General features: G+C 33.0%; 1 protein-coding gene across 1 annotated transcript in view; it reads left to right on the top strand.

The window, feature by feature from the left end:
• Positions 1–14,359, top strand: part of LRP1B (LDL receptor related protein 1B) — a 509,529-nt gene that overhangs the window by 420,633 nt on the left and 74,537 nt on the right. The window contains 6 exon segments of the mRNA XM_050711674.1: positions 226–374; positions 3,267–3,360; positions 4,909–5,025; positions 5,196–5,315; positions 8,053–8,172; positions 12,846–12,962. Of these exon segments, the coding sequence (XP_050567631.1) occupies positions 226–374; positions 3,267–3,360; positions 4,909–5,025; positions 5,196–5,315; positions 8,053–8,172; positions 12,846–12,962 (717 nt within the window).

The raw sequence follows: 14,359 nt of genomic DNA, 5'->3' as shown, positions 1-14,359 counted from the left end.
TTTTTTTTCTTTTTATCATTTTTTTATTGAATGTATATCCTTAGTAATAACTACTTGTTCCATACAAAAAAGAAGACTAGCGTAAAGGCAAAAGGAAAAGGATTTTGATATGAAACATTCCTTTGTAAAAATAAAATGTGTAATACATTTTTCCTCTATAAAGCAGATACTCTGAATTAAACTGAAATAATAGTCTCTGATACAACTTTCCTATTCTGTCCACAGTGTCTAAACATCTGTGTACACTAAACAATGGTGGTTGCAGTCATTTATGCCTTCTAGCCCCTGACAAGATGCATACTTGTGCCTGTCCCACTAACTTTTACCTTGCTGCAGATAACAAGACATGTTTATCGAACTGCACTGCCAGTCAGGTAAGTGTATATGTATGTAGAGAAGAGTTGCATTTTACTGTGTTTTCACCTGCTTTTAAATAACGAAGGTTGGTGTCCATGAAATGTGGAAGCAGCAGTCAAAGGACCTGAAGACTAGGAAACTCATGGGCACATTTAAAGTGCTTAATCTTCAAGATTATTAGTTGAAAATCGACTTACTTTCAAATGCATTTTTTTTTTTCCAGAGAGCACAGAACTTGCTCCCTGTCAAATGTGGATGTTTCCTCCAGTCATTAGAGCAAATACATCTACTAAACCCATAAACATTCCTTTGAAAAGTATATATATATATAAAACATGAACGATAAAATGACAAAATGGTTTGAGGGTATTCATGCATGAACAAACGTTACACAAATACAAGATACAAGAAAAGGATGGGACTGAGCTCTCCAGTTAGGTAGATAAAAATGGTAAAATACACAATTACTTAAAAATTGTATCAATTAAAACATTGAATTATTTATGGGAGATGGATTCCCTATGACTTGAAATAAATTAATTTTCTTAAGATTTAAGTTAGATTAACTGGAACATACTGATTTATTTCTTACAAGAGAACCAGTTTGATAAAAGGCCTTGGACTGTTCTACTCAATTAGTTTGGTTGATTGTAATAGTACGTATGGCCTTTAAAAGCTTTAATTTTTCTAGTAGTTGAGTTTCATTATATGTATGCTAATGACCTTACAACATTACACATCATGATGCATTTTGTCCATATTCAGTAAGGAAAGGGTTTTACTCTTCATTTTGAAGGAATAGCGGTCATCTTCAATTTATCTTCATCATTTCATAATGATGTACAAGTTCATTCAAGTAATATTGTTAAGATTCCTTCCCAGAGTCTTCCTACGTTACCATAATGCAGTGCTTTCTGTGGTTTTACTTTGTTCACTGCATCTTTTATGTTTATATTTTCTGTCTGTCACTTCCCATTAAGTGGTGAGCAAAACGAAAGAATAAAAGAAAATGAAGAATTTCTTACCTAATCTTTTTTCCACATATATTCACCTTCTTAAATTTATTTTATTAAAATAAAAAGGCACTTTCTATTTTGTTTTGTTTGTTTGTTTTAATTTTACTTACATGCTAACAGTTGATCGAGTGGATCCTTTCTAAATTATTAATTCATAACTTGATTTGAAGGATAGCGTTGTATCTTGGACCCTCCAAAAGTAATATTTTATCACTTCTGCATTCCTTAGGAGGGAGAGAGGGGTTATATAGGAGAAGTTGCCTGCAGAAATACAACTACAAATTGACGTCGGTTATTAGTCATTTTCGTCTAATTCTGAAATCTGTTTACTCTCTGATAATTTGTCAGCCTGATGGCATCAGATGCAGAGGTCTGTGGCAAAAACATACTTTGCTCAGTAAACATTTTCAGATTTTGTTGTAAAATTATAGTTATTCTGATGATATAATCACTCATGAAAACACATCCACTGTTAGCCATTTCTGAAGCAGCTAGATGGCTGATACACTCGCTCGTTTTACACACAGGCAGACATTCAATGTCTTTTGATGGCTAATCTGATGTAAGAAATTATTCACTACAAGATACATCAGACTCTAGAAGGCCATTTAAGGTAATTCCACACACACCTACATGGCTCTGACCCCCAATTTTACTAAGTGATTGGATACCAGATTTAGAAAGGATCATAAGTATTTCCATGAAGTGTAAAAATATCTAAGAGTTAATACCCATTTCCTGAAATTAAATATATGTTGTCAGTTTAATGGCTTGAAGTGCCTTGTGGTGAGCAGTGTGGCTGGTACTTTAAAATAATGAGGCAGTAAAAAGGCCAAGCTAGCAAATAGAAAATAGTAAGAATGAGAGTTGTCTGAGTTTCTGTTGGTTTCCTACACCAGGAGACCTTCCGCTGAGCTACTCTGATATGCTTACCTTTGTAGAACTGAATAACAGCCTTACACCCATTCCTAAATAATCTCCTAGAGTATGGATATCCAGATAAGTACTCTCTTAAAATACTGGATTAGACAGAAACAAAATCTGGAGCTGATGTATTTGTCTAGTAGAGGTTGATAGTGGTATACAACAACATGCACAACATGATAAAATACAGCAATTTGTTTTTGCTACATGCCTGAATTTAGATCCAACTAATTGTATAGCATGTCTCTCAGTGTGTTATGGGAATGATGTTGCTCAATGTATAAATGGCAGTGAAACCCTGAACTGTCTTGGCAGACAAATTAAAACTGAACTAATGTACCAAGTTTTATATACCTCTTAAACACAGTTTTATTGAATAATTAATATTTTTTAAAACATGAAGAAATGAAAAAAAAATATGCTGTCACAGAAAATGAAATGTCTTCCACGTCTAAGTTTGCTGGTTTCCTTCCCTTCTGTGCTCATAGAGACACCAGGTAGGAAACACATTTTTTGAAAGGTGCAGATAGTCTATCCAGATTTTTCTCCCTAACACAATGAACTCTGATTTTAGGATTAGCCTTCGAAGATTGCATCAAATCATTTCTACCCTTTATTTTGTTTGTGTTTTTCTTTCAGTGAAAACAAAATTACAATGTTGTTTTTGTGGTTGTTCTGAATAAGATCTTAAAGGATCAAGTCATGGAATGCAGCAAAATGCAGTGATTGCTTTTTATCAGTGGAACTACGAGTGTAGCAATGTCATTGAAACTGCAGTGACTTCTGTCAGCTGAAGTCTCAGTGCAATACATCTCCAAAAACAGATATATGTTTTTTTTAGATTAGGTTTTATAAAATCAACAACCAGAAGTTATTAGTGGAACAATGATTTAATCAAATGAATCTAATTTCTTATAGTTTATGCTGTTCCTGTAAAAAACAACATATTCTTTCTCTCCTTTTCTCCAGTTCCGTTGCAAAACTGACAAATGTATTCCGTTCTGGTGGAAATGTGACACTGTTGACGACTGTGGAGATGGCTCTGATGAGCCCAAGGAATGCCGTAAGTGCATTCTACTCTACATTTGGAACTCAGTTTTGTCTGTAGAGTCCAAACCAAATATAATGCTTTATAAATGTTAAGAAGAGGATTTTCTTTGAAAGCTTTTGTTGGCAGCACTGTTTTGTTTTCCTTGGTCTCTGTCAGATTTAGAAAGGGCACAGAGTCTTGTCTGTCAGGCTGTGTAAGATTTTCATTAACTCATGACTACTAAGTGTCTCTTAAGATCTTTGGAAAATTATAAGAACACATTTTTCCTTTTTACTTGATTCCATCTAAATTTTTGCTGAATTTAATTATTCTATTTTTGTAATAGAAATGTGATATTACAATTTTCATTAGATTATGTTTTATTGCAATTATACAGGTTTAGCTGCATGGTATCATTTAGTGCAATTTCCTGAAACAGCAACGTTTTCGATGTGACTCCAACTAAGATTCTGTTTATTTTTCACGATATGTTTTATATAAACATTTTCATTTTATAGTTTTATAAACTTTGTCAAAGGAAAGTTTGGTGAGATAAATTTCACCACCAGTCTGAATGATTTTATGCAGTGAACATTTTTCATGCATCCTGTGTAACTTTGACACACTACAAAAGATACAGCATATTTCTCAATAGCCTCCCATAGTTCAAATAGTAGGTTACTGTAGTATTCCTCTGTTGAATTGTAGACAGCTGGAAGTCAATAATAATGATTCTTTCAGCATCCCAAAGGATGGTTGCTGTGATGGCAGCTGGCTACTGTTTTACTTAGTTGTTAGAAAAGTACCTGTCTAGTGTACTAGATTCCTGAAGAGTAATGTCTATTAATGATGCTGTGTTCTCAGTCACCATCACTAACTTCTTTAATACTATTAAATTAATCTACATAAAACAAAATATTCTTGTATTCTTCCCTCAAGCTTATAAACACAAAAAACTCTGCTATGTGCTATATAGTCTTCCAGATAAGTAACAGCTCATTGAATTTTGTGTACTGAAATCTCTAATCCATGTTTTTTTACAATGCTATTAGTTCTCTTTTTCTGCTGCAAAGGCCTTTGAAGCAAACATTAACATATATAATCATCGTACGTAAGATTAACATTTTTAGCTACAATCTGTTTGTAGAAAATAGTACTATAGAAGTGCATAATTGCTCATTCACACAAATGGCAGTGGCTATGAGAAAAAGCAGTGGTAGACTCATGGGAGGTGGATTTAGAGTGAGATAAATTTCTTAAATGCACACTTGAACTGAAATGTTTATATCATAAATTGCAAGTATCTGTTGAACTATTAGTAAGCATCAACCTGTAGAGCATTGTAATAAGCATATCATTAGGAAGTTATAACTACAGGTACGTGAATATAAAATCTCACACTTTGAAATCAATTTTACAGTAGTACACGTACATTTTATTTGCTATTATCTACTTAGATTTGTATTTGACTGTATAGGCTCAATGTTCACAAATACTTCTGATAGCTCTGTTGAGAAAGAACAACGCTATTGACACTTTATCATTCTTCCAATAGTACTAATAAGCATTTTTTTTCTCCAGCTGAATTCAGATGTCAGCCAGGACGTTTTCAGTGTGGAACTGGACTTTGTGCTCTTCCAGCTTTTATCTGTGATGGAGAGAATGATTGTGGGGACAATTCTGATGAACTGAACTGCGGTAGGTGACTGTATGTATTAAAGACTTCAGAAACATGCTAAATTGGTATAAATGCCATTTCATATCAAGAAAGCTATTTGTATTTTTATTTTAACTTTTAATCTGTAAATTTTTTAATCTATAACTTTTAATCTCTTTAACTTAATATTTTTTATTCTTTCAAATTCCAGACACACATGTGTGTCTGTCAGGTCAGTTTAAGTGCACAAAGAATCAGAAGTGTATTCCAATAAATCTGAGATGCAATGGACAGGATGATTGTGGTGATGAAGAAGATGAAAGAGACTGCCGTAAGTTATGTTTACAAAATTTTGTTCTGACAACTGTAGCTGATTTTAAACCAGAAGCTGAAATAAAATATGTAAAATAATGTTAATGTCCTCTACAAAGTAATGTGAGGAACATGCAAAGCAGCTAATGCACTGAATTGTTTGATGTACAATGCTTTATATACAAGCGAACAAAGTAAAATGTCATTTATTAACTTCATTTTTAAAAGTCATTGCAAAGAAAAGGGGTGTGTAAATAAATTAATTTCAAGCATTTAATTGGGTTTCTGACTTAGGCTGAAATATCCATTTTACTCTTAACCACCTCACAAATGACTCATACTCTTGAGGCTTTCATCTGCCATGGCTTTCGGCAACACATTTAAAGGGAAAAATACTTTTCTTCTTCTTTTACTGGAAATTATGTAGATCCATAGCTCCTACTATATCCCTTTTCATTGATATAGTTCTCTACCTTTTCAATTCCCTTTTCTATGGGGATTTCATTAATTTATCTATGCAACTTTCCATTTACTCATCTTTTTATACATCTTTCGGTAAATTCAGTTTCACTCCATATTTCTCAGAGACAAATAGAGAAAATATTTTCAGTTTTTAAATGGAAATGTGTTGAATAGGTAGTATCTTTGATCATTCTGCAATTAAAATAATGTTGTCGTCTTCAAATACATCTCTGTCCTTCACTCAGTTCATTATTCAGATCTACAGATGATCTAAAGTGCTCATTCCTGTTTTCAGAATTAGTTTTCTCAAAGTTTGCATGTGTTGCATTTCTGAAAGAACATGTCCTTCTCCAAGGGAAGGGTTGCTAAGGATACAAAGGCTTTGTTAGTTATCATGTTTAATGGCATCTTCCAAACAGCGCAGCAGAGCTGTAGCCTCTAACAATATTATTATGTTGGTTTGCATGTCACATTTCTTTAAAAACAGATTAAGTGGAGTCAGGTAAGCACCTGCAGAAGATAAGGGAGATTGCTCTTTTCATTATAAAGATCTGCACATGTTACATGAAAGATTCCCAAAACCATGAGGTGAACCTGGGAAAATGAAATCAGAGCAGTAGAGTCCACAGCACGGCAGTGCTCAAGGATTGTGGTAGGAATAGGGTCAGGATCATCAGTGAATTCCTGGGAATGTTTTCCACTAGGATGGGATAGGACAGTCTGCTGTGAAACAAAGCAAGCTTTTGAATTGTCTGAAAATCAGCTATCAATCCACCTGCAAAGGCATGAGGTAGGGGGCTGGAAGGGTTCATTATATACTTAAAAAAATAATAATAATAATAAAAAAAAAAACTATTGTCTGACCTAGACATTATGAGCTTCTCTTTTAAGAAAGCTAAGTGTGCTAGTTTATATTCTAATAAAATCTAGTTTATGGCTTCTGAAAACTCTTCAAGTGCCTTAGAAGAGACTACCCAAAGTGGGAGGGTTAAGTCTGCCTCAAAGTTCAAGGTGATTAGGGTTTCTGTCACAAGACAGGTAATAGTTGATATTATCTATCTTGTTCTGATTTCACCAGACTAACATTCATAAAACAAAGACCTTTTCTCAGCTTGGCCACTGCTTGGTTTTATACTTAAGTTACCTTGAACAAGTCATATTATATACTTAAGGCTTTCCACATGTAAAATGGAGGAAGGTAGACATTGAAATTTCTTGATGGGGTATCCTAGCTGAGAAGTATTACTTTTTGTAAGTAGAGTTAGCAGCATATCCAAGTCTACATGTTTTTTAAATGCAGCACTGTAAGTTGATGCATGGAAATGACGCTGAAAGAAATAATACACCATCTTTTAACAAACACATTTTTTTCATTTTACCAAACCCAAGAAGGAAACAAGCATGTCTCCTTGTTATATCAGTATCAGTGGTATCACATCTGTGCCTTTGTGCAAGTTGCTTTTCAACATGGATAGGAAAGTTTGTTAAAATTTTGTGGAGTTCACTAGGTAAAAGTGGGACAGGTATTCATGTTGGAAAATGTTATCAGAGAATAGGTCATGCTGTTTTCCACCTGTGTTCAGTTCAGTTTAGGACAATTTCTTACACATTTCTTGTACATACACAGTTCTTGTACATATACGTATTTCTAAAGAAATCTTTATGCATCTGGTCTCAAATAACTGGTTCACAGTCCAGTCCAGGTATATGTCCTTCATCTTGCCTTTATACTCTCAGTTATGAGTTTAAGAAATAGTAAGATCTGGCATAAGTTTTTGTGAGGTAGTTTAGTTGAGGTAGAATCATGTTTCACTACATGAATTTAAAGTAGCATTCCACTCTAAGTAGCATTCCACCCATTCTGGCTTGAAAGCAGATTCTTGGTTTAAGGCAGGAACTTAACTTTCCTCTTAGTCTGTGGAGCTGAATGCTGTAGGAAACAAATCAGCAAAGCAAGTAACTTTTCATGATAAATAACTAGAGGAGGAATCCCTGTGAAAAGGCTCTTGATTGTTGCAGTGTTCTCACTGCTTGGATAGAAGAAGGAATCCATGAGTGCACTCAGGATGTTTTTATTGTGAGGATGTTTTTGTATTCTAAACTCTTGCTCAGATCTTGCTATTGTGTGTAAAATAATATAAAAAAAGAAGATGAAATTATAAACAATGTAAACCTGAATACTGTTTTCTTACGGAAGTTACTTTTTTTTTTAACTTTACGTACAAAACGTGTTTGGAATATAAGCAGAAACTTCTTGTTTTAATTTTAAATCCTTTTTTTTTTTTTTTTTAAAGCTGAAAACAGTTGTTCTCCAGACCACTTCCAATGTAAAACAACTAAACATTGCATTTCTAAACTGTGGGTATGTGATGAAGACCCAGATTGTGCTGATGGATCAGATGAAGCTAACTGTGGTAAGTATGACACTGGTTTAGAATATATTACTGTTTTGAATATGACTGTAGCTTGACATTGTTGAAAAAGTAGCAAAAGTATATAAGGATTTCATTTAACATGTCCTCTTCCAATGTATGGTAGTACCTATCTGGTATGATAGCTTTGTCTGGCTCATACAATTCTTGTTGGATAAGTAAACTATGCACTTTATATTATACTAATTTATAGCTCCAGCCAATAAAGTAGTAGTATCTCATCTGGAATATAATAACTTTCTTGATTTTTCTTAAAGAATTATCCAGTTTTCATCAATTTATTCTGCATACTTTATTGTTTTTATGATTAATAAACAGTGAAAAATGTCATAATTTGCTATAATCTACTGTATAATTTCAGTAGATTATTCAGTATAATTTCTGCATCACCTTTTTATTTTGGAGTAAGAAAGACACTCAATGTAGCAAAAACATCTTGTAGTAAATTAATTACTTTATTCCATGCAACAAGAGTCACAGTGTTGTGAGATATACTGGGAAATGTAACTCAGAATAAAGACCAGTACGAAGTTCACTTAAATATTTGTCAACAGAGGTATCTTCAATGGAGAATTAGATGTTAAGACTGACTGGACAAAAGGATCCAGAGCAGATTGCAGTTTGACATGACCAACTTTTGCTTCTGTCTGTATGCTTCAGTGAGACACATGTCCTATCACACAATCCCACAAACTCAGCAACCCCATAGGACTTCTCCAAGAACATCTGATACTTATAAAGTTTGTGTACTTAATCTGGTAGTTTGAGAAGGCAGATCATCTACAGGCAAGATGAAGGAAAGATGTCAGTGCAAGAGCTGCACTCATAAAGTTGCTCATAAAGCACTCCCAGCTGCCAAAGTGTGGATTCATATTTCTGAGTAACCCATTCAAGCCCAACTGATATGGAACAAAGAATCTTAAAAAGGTTCATATAATAATATATGCAAAGCACAAAATTTGAAAGCAGAGCAGGAAAAAAAAATAAGGAAAATTAAGGGGAAAAAAAAAACTAATATTGAACAGGAAAAAAATTAAGTCACTGTGATTCATCATCGGCAAAAGCCAATAGAAAGAACAATAGAAAGAACCTCTGTGCAAAAACCCCTCCCTTTTTATTTTAAATTTGCTAGCTGAATATAATGCCCTTATTTTTTGTGTTGGATCAGAAGGAAAAAAATTATCCCTACTTACAATCTCTATGCCAGTAGTGATTGTTATGCATACTCATCTAATAAGTAAACATATGCAAGAACAAGATGGCTTTAATCACATTTTAAAGTCTTCTTTATTTTTAGGATTTGAAATACGTTTAAATGATCTTGTTATATCACTAGCTAGAACAAGATTTGGTCGTCTGTGTTTTTGGTTATTTGTTTTTTAATATATTTAAAGATGGCTATTTTTATGAACAAACTATGGGAAAATTAAATTATGAAGCTACAAGTTGAGTGTAATAAAGATATGCATATGTTGGTGCTAATACTAACTTATCATTTATAGTTCATTTTTAAAATGCTTGCAATGCAAAACTTGCATAAAGGGTAATTTCTTCTTTGCTTAAGTGCCTCATAGTCATGTATATATTGCTTAGTAAATGTTTACTACCATATGTTATTGGAAATACTATCTTAAGTGAATTTGTTAGAATTGTTCAGAATGTGTTTAGTCTTCTATGGTTCATTTTCAACTCAGACAATTTAAAGTAGTTAGGAAATGCATGCTTATTAATGAGCATGTGCTGTTTTTCAAAGAACAACAGGTAGAGTTAATTCATGCCTGCTGTCCAGACAGTTAAAAGAAGCCATTAAATTATGGTAATCCTTACTCACATCTTTACTCCTATACATCGCAAAAGGCCCTTTTGGGGTTAGAATATGAAGAAAGCTGTGTTCAGTGTTGGAAAGTGATTATAATCTGCTTTAAAAAGTTACGTGTATTTAAGGTTTCTATTCGCATAATGTGTCAATGTTAGTATGACTGTTTTCTGCTTCCTCCTTTTTTTAAATATTAATTTTAGCCTAAAGAGTAAAAGTGTTTTTTTATTGTTTTTGTTTTATTTGTTTGTTTTTCCTGATGATGGTGAATCCCCCAAACTGCAGCGTAATGCAGTTAGTGGCAAAATTTTGGTTTTACTTCATTGGTATCAGTATCAATGTGCTTTTAGCCTGTATGTATAATCATCTGGGTTTTGTTTTGTTTTCCATTTAAGCCTTTATCCCATTTTCTTCATGCTCATTTAGAAGTATTTCTAAAATACAGTATCATTAGACAAGTACAGAAGATGGACTCCAACCAACCAGCAGCTACCTCAGGCAGTCACACAATATAAGAAAAGGGGCCTTTACAGTAAATAGATTAATTTATGTCAATAATAAAGAGAGTAATACAAAAATTGAGTTAGCGTAACTTACTTCTTTTTCTTTGTACCATTCCTATCTGAACTTCCACATTTTCAGGCAGCCTCATTTTAAGAAAAATGCAAAGCAGTTTAGTGTTGAAGACAACAATGACAAAATATGTGTGTGCCTTTCAGGGTTCCACAGTTCAAAAATTAATCTCTTGCACTATTTCTTTTGAGCTGAATAAATCGCTCTTTCTGAAAGATCATATATTTGTTACACAACTTTCCCAAATATTTCTCTTTGTTATATCTTAGTTCTATTGTTCTAGTGTTTTCCTGAGCTCTCATTAATGTGAAGAAGGAAATAAAAGACAGCAAATCTGGTCCATAAGACATGTCAACTGTAAGCTGCTATAAGAGATCAGAGTCAACCCAAGGAATAAAAAGCTTTCAGATTTCTCAAGTGAAGAAAGCCTTGCAGATATAAAAAATATTTTTTAAAGGAAAGAGTTAAATATGTGTTTGTTTTAGGTAAATTAGAGTAGGAAGAAGAAAGACTAATATTCAACTAATAATCATACATTTAGAATACACACATAGATATTTAAAAAATAAATAATAATAAAAAATCCAGCCTTTCTCCAAAAGTGTAAAGAGGCAATCCTAGAAAATGGATTTAGCATCCTTGAGAATGAGGTAATTCTTTATAAAGAATAAGAAAAGATATCTTACATGTTGTCTTCAACCTAGCAAGTGGCCCGAATGAAAGGATGTTATCTCTGCATTCTGTGTATTACTGATTAGATCTTGGTGTGTCTGTCCAATGTGGAAGAATAAATAGTATATGATCTGTGACTATTCTTTAGGACTCAATTTGTGGGCAGATAGGTGATGTGGGATTATAGAGTTTACTAGAAGTACTTTAATGTGTAGGATGGGTTTCTGATTTGAAACCAACTTTTACAAAGCTACAGATGGAAATGCAAGAGTTCTGTTTTTTATTTTTCTTATGTTTGTGTTTTATAATTTTAAAAGTTTAAAAGTTAAAAGTGTTAAGATTGTCAAAGTTAAAAACTGTTGCCAATGTAAGTATTTGAAATGTCATGATTGAACTATCATTGACTATCTATGAATTACTTTTGTCATCTTGAGAAACATCATAAGAAAAAGTATTTTCTGAGAAAACTGTTTATAATCTTGATGTTGTCAGAGAATGGGGAACAAATGCAAAAGGCAGTATTTTAATTAACAAATTTGTGAGTGTGAGGAGCTATGCCACTGTTTGCCTCCACCTTTTTGATATTCAAAAATTTTTTTGCTCTATATCTCTAGTTCCAGAACCACACCTAAAGCAAACTACAAAAAGCAGCAGTTTGGGCCATGGCATCAAATGTAATACCTCTAATTTGGGACATCATCCTTTCTATTTCAGAGGCAGAAAAAAACAGGTTGACTTAAGCTAATGTTTCAGTTCTCTTTCGTTCTGTCAGTTATTAGAACTTATCAAGTTGTCATAATAGGAACATGAAGTCTGATCTGAGATGTTATGAAATAGCTGAATGGAAATTAAGAATTTCTGCCGAAATATCATCACAGTGAAATAAAAAAATAAAACACAGAGGCAGCTCCTTCCTGCTGGAGTAGTTCAGAATGTTCTTGCATCCCCAAAAGGCTTTGCCTACGATACTATTCTGTAAACAGGAAATCTCATGGAGAATTTACTGCATGAAGAAATTAATTTCAATTTAGCATTATGCGCTTTTTTTCCTCTGTATAAGCAAACTTTCAGTCCAAGACGACAAAAGATAAAAATATAAAGCAAAATGCAAAGTTTTCTGTTAGGTATGATTAGTCTTAAATAATTGCATGTAAACATAACTGTAGAGAAATATATATTATGTACATTTAAATATATATATATATATTGTAGTTTACTGTGATCTGATCTTTTGTAAAGCAATCTTACAGTAAGATTCAAGAAAAAGTCAGTGTATTTTTTGAGATTCAATTGTTAACCTCTCCGAGCTAATCTGTGCATCACTTCTAAATTTCACGTCTCACTTTAAATGAGAGGTTTTTACAGTATATATTTTAATTTTATCACCAAATTTATATCTCTTTTGGTATGAGTGAATAAATAAAATCTTAAAGAATGCAGTATGAGAAATAAATTAGTTCTGAAAATAACTTTTTTAAGTATTTAAGTTGCTCATTCTGAAAGGTTTTTGGTAATATTGTCGTGTCAGTGTTCAGTAGCAATCTTTCCACTTTTGACTCTGCAGTGATGTAAATGATATTAATCCTAATTACAGATAAAAAAACCTGCGGACCTCATGAATTCCAGTGCAAAAACAACAACTGTATTCCAGATCATTGGAGATGTGACAGCCAAAATGATTGTGGTGATAATTCTGATGAAGAGAACTGTAGTAAGTAACTTTTACCTAAGTGCATGTTACAATGAATACAGTCAGTGTAACATGTAAGGGGATTTTTTAAAATTCGGATAAATTGCACATATGTGCTTTCTTACAATGCCATCTGATCCATTGAAAATCAGTCAACCAGAATCGAAAATGTCCCTTGCTGAAATTTTCCGATTTTATTAATTCTTAAAGATCTGTAATTCTCTATGAGAGCTACAAAAATAAATAAATAAATAAATAAAAAAGTCTGACTTGTGACTTCTCAATAACCTGATGAATTCACAATAAATAGTGTCAGAATTAGCTTACCTTTGTCAGAGTTACTCTTACGTTTCATGTCTATTATCTCTAGGTAAGAAATCTAAAACATACTCGGTGAGAAATACTGTTTAACAATAAACAATTACAGTTTAATAATTACAATAATAATACTGTTAACAACTTGTTAAACAAGTTTTTGATCAAACACTATCTTCCCATCACCTTCTGTATATTGCTTAGATGATTTGCCATGTTTTGTGCCTTTGGTAACCCATTTCTATTATACTTAACTAGATTAAAAAGTCGACCTTGTTACTGAAAGTAGCTTGGTTAATCTAGTTCTCTCCCACCCATTAGGAACTTCAATGCCTAATAAATCTCTGTAATACCACTTTCAGTGTGTTAATTTAGATATGGTTCTCAGGAGGCAATGACAAATTCATAATGGTTTCTTTCATCTTGCTATCATTGTCTTTATAAAATATTCAAGAGGGAAATTCCAGCAGTAGTTCTGAAGTGTCTTCTCTTCATTTGGCAAACAATTTCTGTCCGTTTTTTTTTGTTGTTTTTAGAAATCCAAGAAATTAATATATTTTTGTTCAGACAATCTTGAATGCATATTTCTGGTTGTATATCCTGAATGTGTATTTAGCGTCTTTGAGGTAATAACCTCAAAGCTAGAGTGTTTAATAAACTAGGCATTCTCATGGTGTGCAAGTGCTGTCTGCTCCTTTCTCCCTTTCAAGATATGCTGTCCAGAGGTAGAGGATGTCTGAAGACTAGCTCATTTAGCTTGAAAGTTTAAGTGGATTACATGCCTTTTTATCACTATCTATTTGAGAAGAAAAAAAAAAAAGAAAAAAAAAAAGAGTTACTGAAAGCAATGGTGTCATAGTTCTCAAATGCAAATGCTTCATCTAAAGAGGAAAATGTCATCTGTCTCAGTAATCACTCAGAGCCATTTATTGTTAAACCTGGACAGGAGGTGGGGCAGGGAAGCAGGTGTTGTTGACAACACACGAAAGCTTTCTTAGCTACACCAGAGATTTTATTTCAGAATTGAGTATTAGTGATGGTGAGATTTTTTCTATTTCTATTATAAATAGCAAGAATTATTTTCTATTTTGCTCATGTAAAAA

This window comes from Cygnus atratus, chromosome 6 (assembly GCF_013377495.2).
Source record: "Cygnus atratus isolate AKBS03 ecotype Queensland, Australia chromosome 6, CAtr_DNAZoo_HiC_assembly, whole genome shotgun sequence".
NCBI classification, from domain to species: domain Eukaryota; kingdom Metazoa; phylum Chordata; class Aves; order Anseriformes; family Anatidae; genus Cygnus; species Cygnus atratus.
Note: the sequence above shows the minus strand (reverse complement) of the source record. Positions and strands in the feature narration are given on the sequence as shown.